Here is a 23164-nt window from a genome sequence, read left to right as displayed (position 1 = left end):
TATCTAGTTAATAATGCAGCACCGGGATGGCAATGCACCACCTTTTCTCAAGAAAACTCATTTTCCTTTATTCGCTCTCTCTCTCTCTCTCTCTCCCTCCCACCTTCTCCTCTCCTCAGGCCATCCTCACAAAACTATTTCATTTGTCCCCATCGACCCAGTCTGTCAGTATTAGCACAGCCAATATAAAGTCTGGGAGGAGAGAAACAGATTTGAATGTAAAAGCACACACTGGAAGTCCATTAGAAAGTCCTGCACACAGTACAGTGCGAATTACTTTTTACCGTAATTTTTTTTTCTGCCACAGGGCTAATGGAGTTCAGCAGCTTAGACATGGAGAGAGATAAAGAAGCAGACTCATTTCAGTCCTCGTGGAACTGCTGTCATTCAAGTCAGCAGCTGTACAGTGAGACTCTACCACAGAGGTGTTGATTAGGACTTTGTATTGGCAAGAATCTGGCGATGCGATAAGTATCATGATACAGGTGTAACGATTCAATATATTGCGATATATTGCGATACTATAAGCAAGGTGTCATATTTGCGATTTTTCATAGTATAAATACACACATATATACACACGTATATAATTGAGATCACGATTATTTACCACAATTATTCGTTGATTTTAAGGACAAAATATTTTTATTGCACTTTCACATCTAAACAGAGCACTGCTTTCACATTCATGTTGTGCTACATTCCTGCCAATTTCAGTGCATTTTCGTTTTGCCCGTATGCTCTCTGTTATTAGTCTTCTTCTCTGGACTACACCAAAAAGTTTTTCACTGGCTGCTGTTGCAGGTTGCAGGCACAGCAGGCATGACAGCTCCCCAAAAGCTGAAGCCAAAACATCTTGATCACCCCCTGGTGGCTGGCTGTTAGTTCAGGAAGCGCTTGATTTGATATGCTGCTGAGTTTTCTATGAGCGGAGCATTTTAAACGTCAATATCGCAGTCGATCATCTTCATTTAATTGTGGGAAGCCAAAATCGTGATTGTGATTAATATTCCATTAATTGTACAGCCCTAGCTACTATGGGGACTAACATCATCACACATGAATACAATTGGACTCGTTGGATCCACAAGAGTCTCAGCTTTACATTTCTGATGATACACTTACACATACACACATAAACAGTATATATGGTAATAAAAGAGGTGAATGGAGAGGAATTTATTTGTTTTCTGTGGGCATTTTCTATGGGAATGTGGATCTTTCAGATCAATTTGAGAAACGTGCCTATGATATACATGTTCCACATTTTGTCTTAAGTGTGTCATACAGTGTGGGACTCAAACTTATCTGGTCTTAGTCTTGACTTGGTCTCAACTAGGGGTGTAAGAAAATATTGAATATTGCACTATTATGTTTAGTGATACTGTATAGATTCTCAAAAACAGTGTATTGATTTTTAATTAATAGTTTACATGCAAAGATTAACGAGATGTGCCCTCTCAGTGTATGTGACCTCTCAAAGTAGTGCTGTGATGTTGGATGTTACAGGGACTGTGATAAATGCAGATCCCACTGTTCTGATTGCATAAAAAGTAAACTTTTTTTTACTCCGATTTTATACACATGGCAGTGTGTTCTTTAGACTATGACAGTTTTCCTAAAATTCTATTTAAAAAATAGCAATATATCCCGCAATATATTGAATCGTTACCCCTGTATCATGATGCGTATCGTATCGTATCGCCAGATTCTTGCCAATACACAGCCCAAGTCTCAACCCCTCAAAGTCTTGGTCATGTCTCGGTCTCAATCCACTCTGGTCTTGGTCATTACTTGGTCTCGGTTTGGGTGGTCTTGTTTACAACAGAGAAGTGTAGTGATTTACCTCACCTCATCAGCTGCAGTATCCAGTCACTCACAGATTTCCAATGAGTGTCTGTCTAATAATAGACTTCCACATGTTGATGTACTCATGTATCCTTCTTGTCGTTCGTCTCCTGTCTGTCTGTCTCACACCGTTTTCCCCCCCGACTATGTTAAAGCGTCTTTGAGAATATTATAAAGCGCTATATAAATCTAATATTATTATTATTATTATTATTATTATTATCCTCACTGAAGTCTCCATTGGGAATCTTCCCCCTTTCCTCTCTCCTTGAGCAGCAGTAAGAGAAGTGAGAAGACAGACCCAGTATGTTTCTGTGTTACGTGGGGACAAAGGAATAACGATATGAAATAAATGAGATGGAGACGTGTTCTTCTTGACACACCACCTTGCATCACATGACTCCCTGGATTTGCCTCATTATCACAACAGATTGGTCTCCATCTCAGTTTGGATTTTATTGCTCTGGCATCATGTATCATCTGTGGATTGACTTTACTTGGCACTGCAGTGAAGGTGATGCATTTTTTCCTCCTCCTTAAAAGATGAAAGGTGGTGTTGAGAAGGGCGGTGTGATGTGATAACATATCTGTTAAACCAGAACATACTGTCTCTCTTTCTCTCTCCCCTCTCTTGGTGGCACATGTATACAGCACACAAGAGTCATGTGAACTCTTAAACCCTCCCACTCGCCGTCCTCTTCTTGTATGTCTGTGATCAAGCTGCACATTTGAGACAGACTGTACCACGGCCAGTGAAAGCAAACCTCGATCTCTCCACGTCTCTTCTCCTCTGCCACGCTTCTCTCCCTCCTATCCGTTGCCCCCTCCACCTCCGAAATCCTCCCTCAGCCGGTTGCTAAGCAGCACGGGGAGAGCTTGACGGTGTTGACGTCGCCGTGTGCGCGGTACCACTTCCTGTAAACAGCCGAGTGGGTGCTCTTTCTCTCGGCTGCAGAGGGAAGGAGAGAGTGAGACGAGACGGCCTAAAATAACCCTTTCTGACTCGCACAAAAGAGACGCGATGACGCGCAAGTGAAGAAGAAAAAAAAAGTGTTATTTCATCCCAAGTGAACATTTCACACGGAGCTGAGATAGCTGATAGCTGCAGGAGTTTCAGGAGCTTTTGAACTGTGTGTTTTTTTTTATTTGCCAGAAAGCACAAGGCCTGGAATAAAAATGAACGGCTGACGAGAGCCATGTAGGCCAAGAGCTGGTGTTTGTATTTGTTTGTGTGTGTGTGTGTGTGTGTGTGGGTGTGTGCACCGTCGCTGGACACAACTCACAATGTATTTTCAGTCTGTGCTCATACCGTCATGCTGATTGTGTCACAACAAATAAAGCACAGCTTGGACTCTGGATTTAATATGCAGACGGACACAGACAAATCTGAGCCACATATATTCGAAGGATTTTCTTTCCCATCAGCAGGATTATGAGCATTACCCATTCCACTTTGTTCACTTAATATCAGGATGCATTTGGCTTCATTAACCGTAGCTCTCTGTCCCCCCCCCTCCCTCCACCCTCTTTCAGCTCTGTGGCGGTGAAGATGACCACGGCACGGTACCGTCCCACCTGGGAGCTGGCCGTGGATCCCCTGGTTTCGTGTAAGCTGTGCCTTGGAGAGTTCCCTCTGGAGCAGATGACCACCATCACACAGTGCCAATGTGTCTTCTGTACACTGGTGAGCAGGACGCTCTACAAGCAGCGACACATTTCCTGCAGAATGATCGGCGTTGCCAGCTCTTTTCCAATGAAAGCAGCTAACAGTAGCTCCAAAAGTAGCTAAAAGTCAACGTCATCATGCATAATTTGCATAAAGCTTACTGGTTGTGTCTAGAAGGTAACCCCCAAGTTGCGAAACTCTCATGAGATGTTTAAGGTGAGGCATTAGGATAGGTCGCCGGGCAGCGAGTTTCCCAGTTTTCGCAATTTTTTTGCAACTTGGGGGTTTACCTTCTACACACAACCGGGAGAGAGCCCGTGCTGTTGGCAGAAGAGCCGTGGATTGTGATTACTGTGAGCAGCATGCATGGGAATGAATTACAATATAATATATTTCTTGCTTTTTCCCTGATGTGGATATGTCACCAAATTTGTCACTAGTCGCTTTTTAGAAATAAAGTGACAAAGTCGGCAAGTTGACAACACTGAGAATAAGGACTTAATTAAAAATAAATGATTTACAAATCAATTTTATAAAAAATAAAAAATATCAATATTCAAAGCGGATTCAGAGAAAAAAGTTATGGTTCACTAGCAATACACTTCAAAGAGCAGAAGCCATATGCCATAAGTCATATGCTGTACAAGCATTCTCAGAAGTCAATGTTTAAACTCAATAAGAGCCACACAGGATTTTTCATTGTATTATGTTATATCTATAGCAAATCTCACATCCCTCCTGTGTCCGTGTGAATCGGCTGGGACACAGGGATAGTAACACCCACTGGCTGTCAGATCTGAACCAGTGTAGTCCAGAGATGAGGAAACAATATCCAAGAATGACTAAAAATAGAAGCTACTTCCTAGAACACAGTCTGGGCGGGGGCGGTAATTACAAAAGTTCAGTTAGTACAGTTTATTCCACAGAGGTCTACCACAATATAAACACTTTTTCACAGTGGTGGACCCTGGAAGAAGTATTTCGGATCTTTTACTTGAGTAAAAGTAGCAATACCACAGTGTAAAAATACTGTTATAAATAAGTGTCCTGCATTTAAAACTGTACCTGAGTAAAAGTACATAAGTATTAGCCTCAAAATATACTTTAAGTACCAGTAGTAAAAGTAATCATTATGTGGAATTTCCCATTTCAGAAAAACATATCACTGGATTATAATTAGTGCTGCATTAATGTTGCATTACTATTAGTATCACTAATGTTGCCGCTGGTAAAGGTGGGAGTAATTTCAACTACTTTAAATACTGCCAGGTAGCTTAATCCATATTAATACATCATAATTTATTAATTAATTTATATTTCGTATTAATAATCTGAATCTGCGAAGTAACTAGTAACTGATGTCACATAAATGTAGTGGAGTAGAAGTATTAAGTAGCAGAAAATGGAAATAATAAAGTACAACAGTTTTTTATCACATCATATTTGATGCTGACTGTTTCTAAATCATTTAAGAAAATAGAAAACAAAATACACAGTGTTGCAAAATTAATATAGAATAGAAGCTAATTAAATGCTAGTGCATGTCTTTTTAAATGGAAATCACATAAAATATCACACAATCTTTTAGATTTGTCAGCTTTGTAAAGGATCTGTTGTTTTCATAAATGTAAATTCGCAACCGAAGATGTCTCACTGGCTTCTCCCAAAAAGAGCTAATAGTAGAAGTTTTTATGTGACGCAGCATTGATTTAAAAACTAATTTGGGCTACCGGAGGGCAGCAGAACATCTTGTAAACACAACCTTGCATCACCTTATAAAGTTGAACAAACAAATGTGTATTTAAAGATCCAGCAGACAAACAGCAGCCTAAGCATTTTGATTCTCGACACAGAATGCAAGAAGTCTAATATTCACTCTTGTGAAAGGTCTGTTTTGGTCTCGTCTCCTCCAACTCCTAAGGGAAATATCTGTCTCTTTAGCTGTTGAATGCTCCGTTTTCTTCACCAGCTAGCTTTGTCTGAGGCGACAGAGATAGCGATCAAGAGAGGGACTCTTAGGCCAGTGTTTGTTTACATACTATTCTGTTTTTCTTTTTTCCATCTGACTGACTGACTGACTGGATATTGAACTGGGTCAATGTTGTATTTGTCTGTCTGCTTTTCCTCAGTGCCTGAAGCAGTATGTGGAGCTCCTGATTAAAGAAGGCCTTGAAACTGCAATTAGCTGTCCAGACTCTGCCTGCCCCAAAAGAGGACACTTGCAGGAAAATGAGGTATTGATAAAAAGCAAAAGTTCGATTTTTTCTTTGATTGTTGTTAGATTAACTTGCCCTTTAGGTGCTGACTGGTTGCCAATATCAGAACAATCCATTGCTGTTCCTCAGGCTCGTGAACATGTCTGACAATGTCTAATAGACTGGACTCAACCACTGCAGCAATTTCCAACCAACAATGTTCCCTTTTTATTTTCACACGGTCTCGCACAGAATTTTGCATGAAACTTGCACAACAGGCTGCTGTACATGCAAATGTAGTACGTGCATAACTGGAAATGTGCTAAAAAATGAGCAAAACAGTGGCGTTATCGCTACAGGTCAATTTTTCCTCATGTCACGTATGTCCTATCATGCTGCTCTTTTTTCCTCCCACATAAAAAGTTGCTAAAACTAACATCTAGTTTAACAGTTTAATACATATACGCCCCCTCAAAAGCTCAAGCTTGACTGGAGACATCCACCTGCTAGTGTGTTTATTCCGTTATAATGAGCAGCTGAGGTCAATCTGAGGGCGAAGCGTTCCTCATCCTCCAGGCTGTTTTGGTTGATGGACTCGCTGAGTCTCTCACTTGGTCTCGGAGGCCCGTAGGCACAACATGGCTCAGCACACCACGGCCTTATGTTTCTAATCAATCAGTGTCACCGGCCCTTAATGGAACCCCGGCTTCTCCTGCCACTCAGGCAAAGCATGCCTCATCCCTGTCTGCTCTGACAGCCGTGCCCTCACCTTGTAATTGACTGCTCTTTTACAAAGCCTGAATGCTCATTTCATTGCCCAATAAACGAGTGCCTTTAACCTTGAGTGGGCCTGCGTATGCACCTTGAATACATTCTGGCAAAAAAAAAAAAAAAAACGCCTTATTGATAAGCAAGTAGCAAGTTCTGATCTTGTAGAAATTTGACATTGTTCTGGAAATGCTATTCACATACTGAATGTATAATTGCCTCTTGCAGCTTTCTGTCTATAAATATGCACAATGACCTGCTTACTTCCCTCCCACTTCTCGTCTCCTCTCTCCCCGTAGATTGAGTGCATGGTGGCCACGGAGATGATGCAGAGATACAAGAAGCTTCAGTTTGAAAGGGGTGAGTCAACGCAGTAGCAGCCGCAGCATGTCGGCGTTATGTCCAGCACTCCTCAGTGGGTGGTGAGCGGGCGATGGCTGTCAATCCCACACACTCACGTGGACCCTCCCGTCCTTCCAGGATACTGTATTTTATCGTGACGCACAAAAGGATGACGACAATCTTGCAGGTGCAGCCGCTCGCTCGGTCTGGAATCAATCATTCACCCCCCGTGGACATTCTTGCTCCTGAAATTACGCCACGGGGCGTCAGCGGAAAGCTAATAGAAAAAGATTTGAGCAATGCTCGTTTGCTCGGTAGATTTCATCTCGTCAGTGTCGGCGCTGAACAGCAAGTCCGCTGCTTCAGAATGAAGTGTTTTAATTTTGACTTCTGACACTGAAAATTATGGATTCAATACCATTCATGAACCATAAATAATCATGCAGGAAAGGAATATTCTTGCGAAAGGTACTCAGACCTAACATTTGTCTGATTTGTACTATAGTATTCTGACTCAACCCCGTCATCCTCATCAAAAGTGTAACACCAGCTCCCATCAAATATACATGAAAGTGAAAGCCTCCCAGACTTTGTTTAAAGAGATTGTAATTGGATTGGTTCGGCTCTCGACTCGTAAACTGTCTGAGTGACTCGGATGCGGGCAGGTCTCTCAGCACAGCGAGATATTTTAGTTAAATCCTTTTATATCTGCTTCAGTGCGCAGCTATTCAACGTCTGCAGTTTACACTGTTTGTAGACTAACCGGCTGGTAAAATGCCTGGATGTCATTGCTGGGAAAATAATGTGTCTGCGTCGCTCCACGCTGTCAACGCAGACATGCTAATCAGTAACATTACAGTTCCCTCGCTACCAGAGAAGGCAGTAACCGTGACGCGCTATCACTCTTTGATGGAACTCGCCCTGCAGGTTCTCCACCTACACACAGGAACAAATTGTACACGAAACATGCAGATCGCACTCGCACAAATAAATGCATGACCACAAAGACAAAAGAAATACACATAGGAACACAGAGGGGGGTCCGAAACGAATCCAAATCCTCAGAAAGCCTCAGAAATAGCTGTTGATGCTGGATAAGGGCAGTCAGCCGTCTCATCAATGTCCCAGTCCGGTCAGGCAGAACAGTTCGCTGTAACCGTTCCATATTTCTCAGACTGAGCCAAGAGTGCATGTGGAATGTGTGCTCCCGAGTTCTTGGCAGAGAGGCAAGGGGAAGGAAGGAGAGGGGACAAGGGCAAGTGCATCACGCTACCAACTTAGAACAGAACTGGCGAAACACTAAAACTGGTCTATTTCACACATATTCCAAAAAAGTTTGGAGAAGTCATGGAAATTAGTTTGACGAAAATTAACGATTGTATAAAAGCAATTTTCCAACTAAAGCGGGTCCCAAAAGGAACCTTGAAAATTGCACATTATTATATAAAATATGTATGAGTAGGAAGCCATTTAATAATTTGCAAGGTTACCTTCATTTCATTTTGTAAGTCAATTATCCTTTCCTTGAGATGTCTATTCACCCACAAAAATATGATTTTCTCTATCCATGCACATTGTTCTGGGTTTTACGTGCTGAGATTTGGAGATACCTCTGAAACATCAGCAACAATGGAGCTGTGCTGCTCAAAACATAAAAAAAATAATAATGAAACCTTTGGAAAAACTACCTTCTACTGCAAAAAAAACAAAATGAAAATGTCTTTATGATTTCGGTTTACTAAGCCTTTAAGAGCGCTACTGTCCCTGACACTGGCTCTTGTTTTGTTCCATTAGAGGTGCTGCTGGACCCATGCCGGACATGGTGCCCTTCTTCGACCTGCCAGGCCGTGTGCCAACTAAAGGAAGCCGATTCTCCAGCGCTGCCCCAGCTGGTCCAGTGCGCCGTCTGTGCCCTCGAGTTCTGCTCGGCCTGCAAGGCCAACTGGCACCCCGGACAGGCCTGCCAGGAGAGCAACCTGCCCATTACCTCCTTCCTACCAGGAGAAAACAGGTACTGACTTTTATCCATTTACGATCCAGTGTACTTGTAAGCAGGGTGCAATTTGTGAAAAAATCAGAGGGGGGCGGGGGGGATGTTTTTGAAACGTTTCTATTCATGAAAATAAATCACGAACCACAGTGGGCCTATGAAGACTATGAAGCCTGCAAGGCTATTTCCTGCAGCTTTTAAAATAACATTTATAGAATAATTATAAACTTTTTGGACCTTGAACTTAACGACTGAATTTGCAGCAATATTTTAATCCTTTTTCTTTTGTAGTTTATTTAATCAAGTAGCGCAATATTTTCACTCTCTTGGCCCATGGCTCCATGGCTCCTTTCCTCATGGTCATACACAACAAAAGTTTAAATGCCAGAATTAAATCCCCCTTTCAGTAACATGAATAGTGCCAATTAGCCAGGTGTGCTAAAACACTTATTTATAAACTTCAATGTTTAATAGAAAATTATCTGAAAATGCAATAGCACAAGGTGCTGTGAACATACAAATGAATAGGCTACAGTATACGCCTACTTGTCAAACTAAGAAAACAGTCTGCTTTGATGACGGACTTCTGTCTTCTTTTTCTGATTTCCTGTGGCTGGGTCATCTGCAGTGTGTCACACCTGTTTTACCCAAATCTCTGCAAATCTCTGCGTAGGGAAGGAAGTGGTCCATTTACTGAGATGAACAGTAGCGTGGAGACGTTCATCACGTGTACTAGATGCAGTGTCGTCTTGATTGTTGTTTGCACTGTAGATGATTCGCTTTCGTCTGCGTTATCATGTACTGCTTTAGCAGGACGTGAATGTTGTATCAATAAATTACAGCACCCTCGTTCTCACCCCCGTCCCCAGTGCCGTCCCGTGCGTCAGCCAGTCCGGATGCTCTCCACGTTGTTTTTACGCATTGCAAAAATGCGCTGTAATGGCAGGTAAATCCCTGATTTTACAAAAAGCTAAATTGAATATCAACATACTGTATGTCAAAGCAGCAACAGAAACACGTCTTGACAACACGGAGCGAATGTATGAGAACTGCGAGGAGAGGAAGAGAGAGTGAGGCGGTGTATGGATGAGCCATGACCGCAGGTTATAGTTTATAATAATACAGGGCAGTGAGGATACAGCCGTTTAATACAGGAAACGAGTGAGGGATCTACCAATACACATTCACCCTGCAGAGGTTTATATGAGACAGTATTAAAAATATATTAATAATTTATATTTATAATTTCCATTGCAGTTAAACTGTAGCACCCCCACTTCCCCATACTTAATAAATATTTGTATTTCATATCGTGTATTGGTGAAGTAGCATTAATCACTATGAAGGGGATACATTTTATCCCCACTAGAGATAAAATAATTCAGCAAAGGCAGGGATATAAAGACCAGAGGGGTGGTAAATCAAGCTTACAGTAAGAGGCTGAGCTCCTATGAAAATACTGTTGCATTTGAAATTCTTGTTTTACCAATTTCTCTCTCATCTATTATTTATCAGATCTGATATTAGAATATCAGATGTGTTTCTCTCTTACCTCTGTAATCTGACCTCGACATACCTCATACTCTGATTAACACATTCATACATGCTTCTCTTCTAAATCTGCAACTGTTTTGATAATGGACTTATCATTTAAGACACTTTTTAAAGCTAAAATACCAAAAATCTCTAGCTTCTCATATGTGGATATTTTACTGGTTTTCTTGGTCTTTTATGATATTAAACTAAATACATTTGAATTCTAGACTCTTGGTTGCAAAAATCAAACATGTCAACTTGGGCTTTGAGAAACTGATGGCCATTATACACTTTTTTGTTATGTTATGGACCACAAGAGAAAATAATTAACAGATTAACCAGTAAAGTAGTAACTAGAGGATACAAAATATAATAAAAATATCATCTGAAATAAGTCAAGAGTGTAATGTTATATGTTTAAATTAAGTTGCAGGTGATTATTAGCATATTTAAAACTTGAATGTTTAACTGTGTAAACATATGAATCATTTTTTTTAACAACAAAGAGCAAAAATAAATACTTGAATCATCAATTTATTCAAAGTTTTATTACATCGTCGGTTGAAAGTGTTATACACCAGCAGTATCCACTCCAGTAATAATTTGTCTAAACGTTTTTACTACCTCTTCAACCTTCAAAAAGATATTCATTCATCCCGTTTTGGTATGTTTCTTTGGCAAGCTTCTGCAGATGCAATCCCTGGAAATTATATTAAGTTCCTTAGAACTGGAGAAGCAATACATACGTCATTTTCAGCTGAGCTCACCTGACTGGAGTTCTAAACCCTTTGTCAATATACAGCAGGATTCACTCAGTGAGTCTTTAATATAGACTGACAGCTTGCCTGCCTGGCGGTTTTGCAGCCACTGTTCAGTTGAGCATCAGCCAGGCCTCAAGCACAAATTAATAGGCAGATATAAAACAATCGGCTGAAACTAAACTGTAGTACAGCAGTCTGGGATGGGCTTTTAAGGATACGGGATCTGCCCGTGAGGTTGGAACAGGGCTGCCCGGAGACATATACGGCTGACCCGTTTTCTTTGCGATATCCTCTTACTCTGGAAACGTCATTAGCTCTGCAGAGCTTTCCACTATCTGCACAGGTTCAGCACCAAGCTCAAAGGCCACAGTGGAGGGAGAGAGGATTAGCAGGTCTGCTCTTAGTAGTAAAGAGCCTCAGTGATTGAACTACACCTGTTCACTGTAAGGATGTCTCTAAAAGCTTCATTCTGATTCTTCTTCACAAATGACAGCCCTCTCCGCTAGAAATGAATGGGCTTGTTAGTTGTCCTGGGACAATGCCCAGAATGACAGCTACCTGCTCACCTCAAGGTTTCTGGAGTCAGCACTTTACTGACAAAGGAGAAATGGATACTGACACCGACAGGAGGGAAGAATAAGAGTGTTGGAGGCAGTTCAATGCTATTTGGTGACTGGAGGTTTTTAGAAGAGTCGTCAGCTCCTAAACTAAAGCTATCCACGGTTTCACACAATCCTGTTACGCCAAAGACTGCTTCAATGCAGCAATCAATATTTACAATCTCATCCCCAGTGTAAAGCGAATGTTAAGTGATTTTGGGATTTTATATCGTGTTTGGAATAAAAAAATGTCATCATGCTTGTTTCTCTCTCTTCTTCTTCCTCCCAGCTCTTTCTATAAGAATGAAGAGGACGACGCACCAATCAAGCGCTGTCCTAAATGTAAAGTTTACATCGAGAGGGACGAGGGCTGTGCACAGATGATGTGCAAGAACTGCAAACATGCCTTCTGCTGGTACTGTCTGGAGTCCCTGGATGTGAGTTGGTTCTTCATCATTTCTTTATTCCTTGATGTTGACTGCATTAGAAAGCAAGATGCGTTTTTTCTATCTCTATAAATGTCCAGAGTTTAATATTTCGATACTGTGTTTGCACAATGGGCCTCATTCACTAATGTGTGCATAGAAATGTTCTTACTTTGCGCACAAAATAACCGACAGATTCATGTCACATGTGCACTGGCCAATTTTGTTCTTACCACTGTGCAGATGTTAGTGAATCAGAATCATTCCAAATTGACAGGCGCGTGACAGTGTACTGCCACGCCCCCATTTCTCTATATAAGGAAATACATTTGCCTAGTCGGGAAGGCAGAAAAGGGAAATTTTTCCAAAGTGTTTCCACGGGAGTGACGATGATAATAAAATAAGTTTGGGCTGCACTATCTGAGGCAGTGAATTTGTTCAGGTTGTCCCCAGATATAGGCTACAGATGGTCATTTCTTTTCATAATTGTATTAGGGCTGTACCAAATAGTTCGATGCTTCATTCATGACGTCGACATTCAAATTCTAAATCAACATTTGAATTCTGCTTAGGTTGTTTTTTTGCATGTCTACTCTTTCTGTTTAAACCGTTACACTGTTTTCAGGTTACACTCATATTATTAGTTTTATACTATTTGTAGAATTAAATTCCAGTGGTGGCTGCATAGGATTGTTTCCAACTCGTGTGATCCAAACATTTTCAATTAACTCCAGAGTGTTGTAAAGTCCAAAAGTAAAAATTTATTTAATTTATATCATTTCTGAAATGTTTTTATCTAACGAAATATTTTGCTTCCAATTACTATTTGTTGGCGTTTAGCCTTTCAAAAACTACATTTTCACTGCGGTCAAAAAACTGTTCGTTATTTGCTACTATTATTTCCTTTTTTTAAGTTGATGGCATATATCAATACATAGGACAATGCCTGACGAAGATCTCTGTTAGATCGAAGCGTTGCTTCATTAAAATTGTTGGGAGCTAGCTGTGCAGTGTGCAGATCCTGTTTTCAGATTTTTTGCCTTATGTTTATCCAGCACCTGTAAAAACCTTTCGGATGTGCGTGGCCCACAGCTTTTTTGTCATAAAATATGACGACAGACATTCAAAGCTTCATTGGAAAACCTGAATAGAAGCTTTGAAATATTTTTTAATTATGAAAATAATTGATGAGGATGAAAGACTGTCAATTTCATAATTATTTAATACATTTGGCCAGTGCTTTAGTAGAATAACAGTTTCAGAAATTGTTTTCTATTAAAGCCTTTCTTAATGAATGTGGTTTTAATATGAGATGCATTTATTTAAAAGCATCTTATTTAAAGGTACAATTGACAACATTGATAACACTCAGCCACTAGATGTCGCATTCTCCCTCCCCCGTTCCATTGCATTTACTTCACAACAAGTGGTTGCCAGGCACTTACCGTCAACCTCAGCCATTTATTCGTTTTTTCCATACTAAGTGACGACACAGAGATACCACGTGATACCAACGTTGTTTTACTATTGGCTCACAAACCTTGTTAGAAATGGGAACCAAACGTCAGATATCATCCCCAAATATAAACAAAACATTCATTTTGGACCTTCCAAAATCTTTAAAATGATTAATCCAGTCATAACTTTTCTCAGGAAAAGCCATATTTTTATTCGGCACCTTTCTAAAAGCTCTGTGGATGTATTATTTAAAAACAAAAAAAATATTCGTCTATATAAAAAAGACCTTTTAAAAGGTATGTTTACATTAAGACAGTCGACCAGGCCTTCATCATTTGTGCGTATGAATGGTCTGAGACAGTTCTAAATTTAGTTTTGTTTGCGTTTGTACAGTTTAAGCACAGATTTGTGAATGAGGCCCAATGTGATAATCATGGATGTAGACATCATTTGTCTCCCTGTGACAGCAATAGCTTTCATTATCGGGAAATTGTAGCTTAACCTTGGTCTTGATAAGAAAGTGATGAGATGTTTTTTTCTAGAAATTGAGCTTGGATAAGGGTGACTTATGAGCCGTGGTGCCTTATGTAATCTTAATTGTGTGAGTGCAGACAACCGGACCACACAGGTCATTTAAAAAGCAATTTTCTCAGAACAGCTGCCCGTGTCTTTCAGACTGCTAATGGTCAATCTTTTATCTGCACTGTTGTGCATGTGTGTGTGTTTGTGTGACAGGACGACTTTCTCCTGATCCACTATGACAAAGGGCCCTGTCGGAACAAACTGGGCCACTCCAGGGCGTCGGTTATCTGGCACAGAACACAGGTGAGAAACACGCCTTCCTCCCCTCTCCTTTCTCTCCCTCTCCCCTTTCTCACACTCATTCAGGTCTCCCCCCCCTTAAACCACACTGCAGCATGTGGCCATACACGTGCTCCCTGGTCCTGCTTCTTTCTCTCTTCCTGGCTCACACACTCACATTCAGTGATGGACTAGCATTATCTTGACAGCACAATAGGAAAAGCACAGCTTGATCCGCGTTCAGCGACAAGTGCCTGGTGGTCAGTGTCCTGCTGTTTTCAACTAAGCCTATTATGTACACCTTTCACTTTATATATAAAAAAAAAAAAGGTTTACATAACCAATGTCCTTCTTTACCGATAGGTTACCAAATGAAATGACGGATTACATATAGAGGATTGGATATGACATGTCATTTCCCACATGTGAAATGGTGGATTACACATGATCGGGATTAGATAGGACGTGTGTTTTTAAGTCTTCGCCACAGACCGAATCAGTTCCCAAATTTGCCTTCAGTATACCTCCTTAGCCAAATATTCTATTCATGGGGTGGCACGTCCCTTTGTTCAACATACTTGTTATTTTGTCAACATTAGCATACACACTGGCATCTGTTGCCCAGTGGGGCAGACTGAGTCATATGATTACAGTTCAGCTGGTGGAAGCCAGCTATAGCATCACTGCTCTGTGTGCCTTTGTCTCTCTCTCTCTCTCCTCATTTCACCCCCTTCGCGTCTTCACATCTAAAAAGCCTCCCTCATAAATACAAGATGTACCAGGGGAAAACCTATCTTCTCCCAGTATGTATCTGAGAACATGGGTCTATGTCTACAGTACAATCAAGGACGGTCATGTCCTAAACATCATGATGGTCTGTTAATCAGAGCACAGTGTGCTCAGTACACTGTGCTTTCATCTACAGCCTGTGTACTGGCTTCAAGAGGGACAGTCGGTAATATGTTCTTACATAACAGGCAGAAACCTGTTTGCAAGCGATACCCCAGAAAGGTGTCTTTTTGCCCTCATAACAGGAGGAAAAAGCATTGCGCTATTATAAGTCACTGTGGCATGTGACTGCATGTTATGTATTCCATTTTGTGGCTCTGAACTCGCTGGTGTCTGGCTCCCCCATGTGGTACATTTACTAACTTGCCGTGCTCATAACAGTTAAGAGTTTTACCTTGATAATGTAATCATTGCTCATGTTTTTTTAAATCCATGATTAGTAAGGATATGTTAATATTTGTTCAGAGCATCGTGTGTTCACTACCCAAATTACAGATGTCCATCAACAGCTGGGACAGAGAAACAGTAAAGCTTTAATTCTCTCACTTTATAACTAGGGGTGCAAGAAAATATAGAGTATCGCCATATTATGTCATGTGATACTGTATCGATTTATTTTTAATTCAAAGTGCCTTAAATTGCAGAGTTACATGGAAAACAAAGCTTTCTGATGCGTTTTGAAGCAACTGTGCTGAAAGAGTTTTGTTTTGAGTGCCATCTGCAGGCCAACTTGTTGTATTGCATTTCATTGTAAGGATTCAAGGCAATAGCTTGTGAAACTGTAACACTTTATAAATAACCAATCAAATTTAGTTAATAGTTATTTTACAGTTAGCAAACATGAAATCATAATTAATAATGCTTACTAATTATTAGTAATGCTATAATTTGTTATTTTAGCGGTTTATTGTTGCACAAAATAAAACGTTTTATATTTAAATTTTATTTGTTAACGATTACAAAATGATTTGTAAACCTTTTGTTGAAATTGTTTGTAAAACATCTATAAATATTACATAGATAGATGGACCCGATATTTGTAAACATTTTTAATGACTAACTATAGGTTTGTAAACGGTCTATAAACATCATTTGGATGGCTATCATAAAGTTACAATTGATGATTATTGTTAAATGGTTAATAAATACTTTGTAAAGCATCAATAAACATTAGTCAATGGTTAATAATTGGTTTCTGGCTCATCTATATGTCATGTTTATAGATGTTTTACAAATGATTTCTTATGTTTAAAAATCATTTGGTAATCACAAACAAATACTTAATATAGTATATAAAATGTTATAATGTGTACAACAATAAACTGTTAATAAATAGTTTACTAATGTAATCAGAATGTGATTTTATTTATATCAGATGTAATACAATATATAATGTATAAATAATTGTTTCATATTTCCCCAAACTAATGATAAAATAACAAATCATAGCATTACTAATAATTATTAATTATCATTTCATTGTTTGTTAACTGTAAAATAACTATTAACTATCAATTTACCATTTATAAATGATGGTTATTATAAAGTGTTACCAAAAAAGTAAGTAAGGCACTGATACTTGGTCCAGTATTACAGGATGATGCTGGTAAGTACGTGTTGTATTTACATGAATGTGTTTGTTCTGCTGTCTCCCTGCAGGTCGTGGGGATCTTTGCTGGCTTCGGCCTTCTCCTGCTGGTTGCCTCCCCCTTCCTCCTTCTGGCCACTCCCATCGTCCTCTGCTGCAAGTGCAAGTGCAGCAAAGGCGACGACGACCCGTTGCCAACCTAAACACGCCATCAGAGCTGGAGCGCAGCGCCGCTTCATGGATGGGCCATGTTTTATTTCCTTTTCACCCCCTTTATGTTTCTTCTCCTGCCACCAGCTTTGAGTGCTTCATTTTTTGGGGGGGGCTGCACCAGCCCCGGCCGCCGCTTCGGGATCCATCGCTCTGCATGAGAGAGGCATGGTTGAAAAGCGACCCCACACCTTGGCCTGGAGAGAGTTGCAGGATCAAAGGTCAGAGGAGGTCAGACTTGTCTAATGGCCACGGTGTCCGTGTGTTAGACGTTGGTGGTTTGGGGACGTGAAGGAAGTCTGGGACACTTCAGGTGGTCCTTAGTTGTGGGTTACTGTGGTGTGGTATCTTGGCGGGTCACTGCAAACAAAGGAAAAATCAAAGTTAAATGCTTTTCTCTTGTATTGACAATATAATGCAGGAGCCACCTTAGAAAGAACTTTTTACTTTATCGCTCTGTTTTGTCGGTTTGTCGTACGCAACAAAAGCTTTTTTCCCCCACCACCACACTCGATGTAGCTCTACAGATTCAGTCAGTAGCATTAGAGTTACACCACGCATGATTGGTGTTCACTCGATTTGCACACAGAACATGATTCCTACGTCATGTTCGCGACTGAGGTAGAGATAGGAGGCTGTTGTCACTCAACTCAATGTACAGCACGTCCTTCTTGATGATGTCAATGTTTTATAACCTGTTGCTTTTAATAGAACTGTGCTCAGAGTAGTGTCTGTGTGTTGTACTTTTGAGTGTTTTCCAAACTGTAAGGTACACTTATTAAAGGGGATTGCCACTCAAATCTAAAAAATACACTTATTTTCTGCGGTCGAGCAACAATGGAGAGAAGTTTTGTTACAATTTCAGCTTGTGTTTTTCATTATCAACATGTCTCGAATTCATTCTCTTTGACACTTTGGAGGTGTCCAGACATTATACATCTTTATGAGAGTGTGTTTCTGAAAGATGTCACACAGATTTTTATGATCCAAGATGCAGAAATTTCCAAATTGAGTGGTACTCCCCTTGAGTTCAACATTAATTTAAAGTCTTTAGAGGACCATTTTAATACTACACTTAAAGAGATGTCACTCCTGTAATTCCCAGTCCCCCAGGTGGTGGTTTAGCCAAATAAGAATGAATAGCCTTAAATTGAGAAGAGACAAAATCAGGCATGTCCCCCTGTGCATTAAAAAGAGTTAAAGTCCAAATAATCCCAGGGAGAGCATGTTGAACAGCATTACAAACAGTCAGTGAAGCCCTTTATATTCAATGATTCTATGATGTCATCCATATGCCACACTGTTAATAGCCATACTGTACAAAAAAACTGTCCTAACCTGATGTTTTGTGTGACCTGGGGCCTGTATTTCCTAAGTCTTTTTGAGCAGGAGAGCTGCATCATCATCATCAACGATCTGAAGCTTAACTCCGATCTGAGGCCTGTACTACGAAGCAGGATTTGGGGTTAGCCAGGTAACTTCAAGGTTAACCCAGGTTTTTCAGTACTACGACGGTGGTTCACTTCTTACCGGGGTAGATCGCCATGGTAACTTATGCTGAACAGCTAACCTGCTCTGCAGCAGGTTAAGTTCCTGATAAGAGATCAACTCGTATAAAAGCCTACTGCCAATAAAAGATTGGTGCGCAGATCGTATGATAATATTACACAAATACAAAGAAGTTTTAAGTCATAATGCAACACAGTTTAAACTAACAAATGCAGGAAGGACAGCTGGATTTATGCTATGGGTGTTTACCGCTTTGAATTATGCTTTTATATTTATTTTTTTACCTGCTCCCAAGTCCATTTCGCACCGCTGAAGTCGTGGACGCAGCTGAAAGATGGCACGCCATTAACAATAGCATAATGTAGGCTACTGTATTCTATTCATTCATCTTGTTTTGAAAGCTATTTATATATCACGGCCCCATCTAGACAAATATATCTGACTTTTGAGTATTCCGTTAAATTAATAAGTCTGTTAATTTACGCATTTGCACATCGTCAATTGAGTCTGGATTATGTGTTTAACTTCTTTGTATTTGTCTAATATAGTTTACTCTTCCTTTGTAAAAATGTGCCGCTCTGCTGACTGTAGATTTGTCCATGTTTTTGATTGGTCATATGCTGCAAACACCGCCCCTTTTATGTGAACGCGCTCATAGCCAGATTGAGAAACCCTGGGTTGATTGACTTACCGAGTTGATAATTAACTTTTGTAGGACGGCATAGCGTGATTGCAGTTGTTGGGGTTAGTTAAGCCAGATAACGAGAAGATTCCCTGGGTATGTTGAACTCTCTTCGTAGTACAGGCCTCAGATCTCCCGCGCTTTGAGACTTAACAAATACCTGCCCAACTTGCAAACTTGCATATGTTAGTGGTCCGAGTGTCGATGTTTTTGTTTTGTTGGTAGTTAGACCTCCAACAACAAGCAGCTATTCCCTGCAAGGGGCATTAGAAAAAGCCTATAGAGTAAATAAAAAAAGAATGATCCGTTTTTGGGCACACAATTAAGAAGCTGCTCTATACTATATCACTTTATCTATGCAAGTTTGTACATTACCATTTCTTAAGAGGCTATTGATTGGTCATAATCAACTGTATGTCATGAGTAGGTTTATCTAGTGAAAGCTGCAGAATGTCACCATATACGTACGCGCATATCATGGCTTTATTTAATCAGGGAGTTATTTAGAAACCGTTTTATTTTCATCTTCTGTGTTGCTGTTAACTGTCTTTTAGCTATGTTTAAAAGTTTGTGAGCTTGAAAACCAGGACAGCGTTTGGCCATTTTTTCATTTGTTAATGTCTCATATTCACAAAAAAAGTGAATCTATGTTAAGTTCGTAAAGGAACAAAAGGTTGAAACCATTTTGTTATAAACAAATTATTTCAGTGTGTTCTGTCGAATCATGTTTTTGTTACCATGCATAGCCATTCAGATGTTTTGAATAAGCCATTTACTACTGCTTACTTTCCCCTTCCCTCTGGTGTGATTTACCAGTGTTTATGTAGCATTTCATAAGAAGTGTGGCTACAGTTACCAAAAACGTCAATCAATAGTTAACAACAGTAGCTAATCTGCAACTCACTCCAGTTGTCATAAATTTAGCTCCGACATCGAGTAGGAGAATCCGAATTATTAGTAGCCTTAAATTTTGACTACCTTACCTGTAGCCTTCGTTGCTTTTCGCTGACCTCACCTACTGTATGAGTGTGATAATTTGATATCAAAGCCAGTCCAATTTTCTACTTTTGAAGTTTGGTGCTTTCCCCCAAACATAGTTAAACCCTTCAAGCTTTTGTTGTTTTTATGACAATCGTGCCAAGCAGATTTCCTGGAAGGGATAAGGAAACGGAGCTGTCTACTGTATGTGCATTTTGACCATGTATTTGTAATGTATTAACAGTTTTTACAGGGTGGAAAAAACGATTTTAATGCTTCTTTATGTAAACGCTGCACTGTATATGGGTTTTCATTGTTTTACTTCTTGATATGATCTGTGATGTGTGTGTGGTATGGTGCCTGCTGTGTTTAACAGAGGAGTTTAGCAACTGAAGTCAATGTCTACTCGATAGAAAAGTCAATACATATGAGAGATTGCAACTGTACTTTTTAAGGGGTTTCACAATTTAATGTCAGGGCTCTGATATCACCAGGATAAATTTCAAATAGTGCAAAAATATTCATTTAAACACAAAACTATCATCAAAGTCTTGAGCAGGCACAAACTAACTAAAGTCGAACAAAATCATCGCCACTTCCATTTGTTTCTTTTTTACACAACATTCTCCTTTACCTATGTTTGCTGGCACCACTGAACAGGTAGATACTGTATTATGCAACAAACATAAAAAGGGCCAAACAGCAAACATTACAATCACTGCAGTGTCGAATTGCATATTGTTTTCTACACAAGAGACTTGTCAGGGCTCAATATAAAGGCCTATATAGCCCCTTAAGCAGATGAAACATCAGCACAGGTGTTGGAATAGGAGAGTTCGACTGAGTTAAGGGCTTGCTTCTAAGATTCGGCCCTTAAATGAGAAGCAAGGTCAAGTTTATTTTACAAAAAGCTCAAGATCTACTCTGCAACTATCCTAAGATCAAGTTTGGATATGAGCAGCAATTTATATTTTATAACCGGTTGTGTCAAGAGATGAAGCTGCATGATTTTTCTCTGACTTCTACATGTTAAATAAATAGCCTCTAAAGATCTTTGGAATGGTAGCGCTATCACTCAGCTGTCTGTTTTTTTATTTTAGTTTGGAAAAATATGTTTTGATGTTCAGCCATATGATAAACAGCGTTGGTCGGCCTTCCTCAATTCAGCAGGTTGGCTTCATGTGTCTGTTACTTTTTTTGTTGATTTGTTTTTATACACCTGTTTTACATCATAGATTGTTGTATTTGCATTATCTGTTTTAAGAATTCTTTAATTCTTCAGACCTGATTGGTCAATTAAATTTCAATCAGTAAGTGGATTATTGTCCGAGGGGATGCTGTCTCTATGCCAGACTTGTGTATTTAGAGATGGTAAACAATGTCTCTAGTTAAGGCAGTAATTGAAAGTTAATTGACCTGGGTGATACAAAGATAAACATTGTAAAATGGCATATTCGGATCAGTTCTGTACTTAGACTCAGCATTTCAGTATATCTACAGTTCCACTAACACTGTGACACCAGGTATTAAAGGTTGTTGTTTTGTGATTCTGCATTCTTCATTCAATCACACCAGTGTGTTAAGATATTACAATTGTGCATGTCCAACTTACCATAAGGTCTTGTGGTCCATTTGGTTCAAATTGGCTCCCTCTGGTGTTGAAAGTGTATAGTTCTCCTTTCCATAAACAGTGAGACCTGTAGCAGGGTTTATGCAGGAATCCATAAGTTCAATTTAATACCTTTTAATTCAAGACCTCAACACCAACTCCAGTTCTGAACCCCTGGTATAATATGGAACAAAAAGTCATAGTATAGTCTGCCATGGAAATTTCATTAAAATGTCATAGTAAAACATGCCATGAAAAAAAATTAAAAAATCATAGTATGCCATGAAAAAAATGTCATAGTATAGTATACCTTGAAAATTTCATAAAAATGTCATAAAAACGTTATAGTAGTATGTCCAAAAAAATCATAAAGAAGTAATAGTATAGTTTGTCCAAAAAAAAAGTCATAATATAATATGTTGAAAAATACCATATATAGCATAGTGGAAACTAGGGCTATCAAAAGATTGATATATGTTATATTTATTATATATATTTAATACCAATCAATCGCAAATTTATCGCACATTTTTTATCTGTTCAGAATGTACCTTAAATAAAGATTTATCAGGTATTTAATACTCTTATCAACATTGGAGTGGGCAAATATGGGAATTATTATTGGAAACAACACAAAACAATGACAAATATTGTCCAGAAGCCCTCACAGGTACTGCATTTAACATGACAAAATCGTAAGGTAGCAAACTCAAGCCCAACAGGCAACAACTTTCAGTGTGCTGACTTGACTATGACTTGCCCCAAACTGCATGTGATTATCATAAAGTGGGCATGTAAAGTTTCGTATGATGCCAGTATCTTCACTAGCTTTAAAACTGAGCCTGCTAAAACCTCCAAAAGATCGGTGCATTAATGCGTTCAAGGAATTAGTGGCATTAAAACAAATTTGCGACTTTGACAGCCCTAGTGGAAACAGCTTGAAGTGATCACAGTTACAGTGATCATCAGCTTCTATGGATAAAAAAGCTTGGGACAGATTCATTCCTATAGAAATGCTGTTAATTATACTGCTACTATTTTTGCTTATAATAATAAAGTAATCCTCTTACAATGTTTATTTAGGGTCTTTTCATAAATGACAAAATATGGAAAATAATTTTAAAACTATGTTAGACTAATGTTAATTGAATTTTTGCTTTGTTTTTTTACTTTACTCATATTTTGCCTCGCAGACCATCTACTTTCCGGCAAGATACCCGTTTAATGACTATGATATCAATGTGCTGTGCACATTGATATCACTATGAAAACTATGACTTTTTTTCTACATACTATACTATGACTTTTATGACTTTTTTCGACATACCATATAACTTTTTTTCTACATACTATAGTATGACTTTTTTTCGACATACTATACTATGACTTTTTTACAAAAAGATTTTCGAC

The 23164-nt window shown here is 39.3% G+C and overlaps 1 protein-coding gene across 1 annotated transcript in view; it reads left to right on the top strand.

The window, feature by feature from the left end:
- Window positions 1–21692, top strand: part of rnf144aa (ring finger protein 144aa) — a 40430-nt gene extending 18738 nt beyond the window's left edge. The window contains exons 3-9 of the mRNA XM_074661460.1: window positions 3382–3532; window positions 5644–5748; window positions 6777–6837; window positions 8614–8830; window positions 11995–12142; window positions 14324–14413; window positions 16838–21692. Coding sequence (XP_074517561.1) covers window positions 3398–3532; window positions 5644–5748; window positions 6777–6837; window positions 8614–8830; window positions 11995–12142; window positions 14324–14413; window positions 16838–16969 — 888 coding nt within the window. The 5' untranslated portion in view covers window positions 3382–3397 and the 3' untranslated portion in view covers window positions 16970–21692. The remainder of the gene's footprint in view (window positions 1–3381; window positions 3533–5643; window positions 5749–6776; window positions 6838–8613; window positions 8831–11994; window positions 12143–14323; window positions 14414–16837) is intronic.
- The last annotated feature ends 1472 nt before the right edge of the window (window positions 21693–23164 follow it).

The sequence above is a fragment of the Sebastes fasciatus genome, chromosome 15 (assembly GCF_043250625.1).
Source record: "Sebastes fasciatus isolate fSebFas1 chromosome 15, fSebFas1.pri, whole genome shotgun sequence".
NCBI lineage: Eukaryota > Metazoa > Chordata > Actinopteri > Perciformes > Sebastidae > Sebastes > Sebastes fasciatus.
This window is presented reverse-complemented; position numbering and strand designations above follow the sequence as displayed.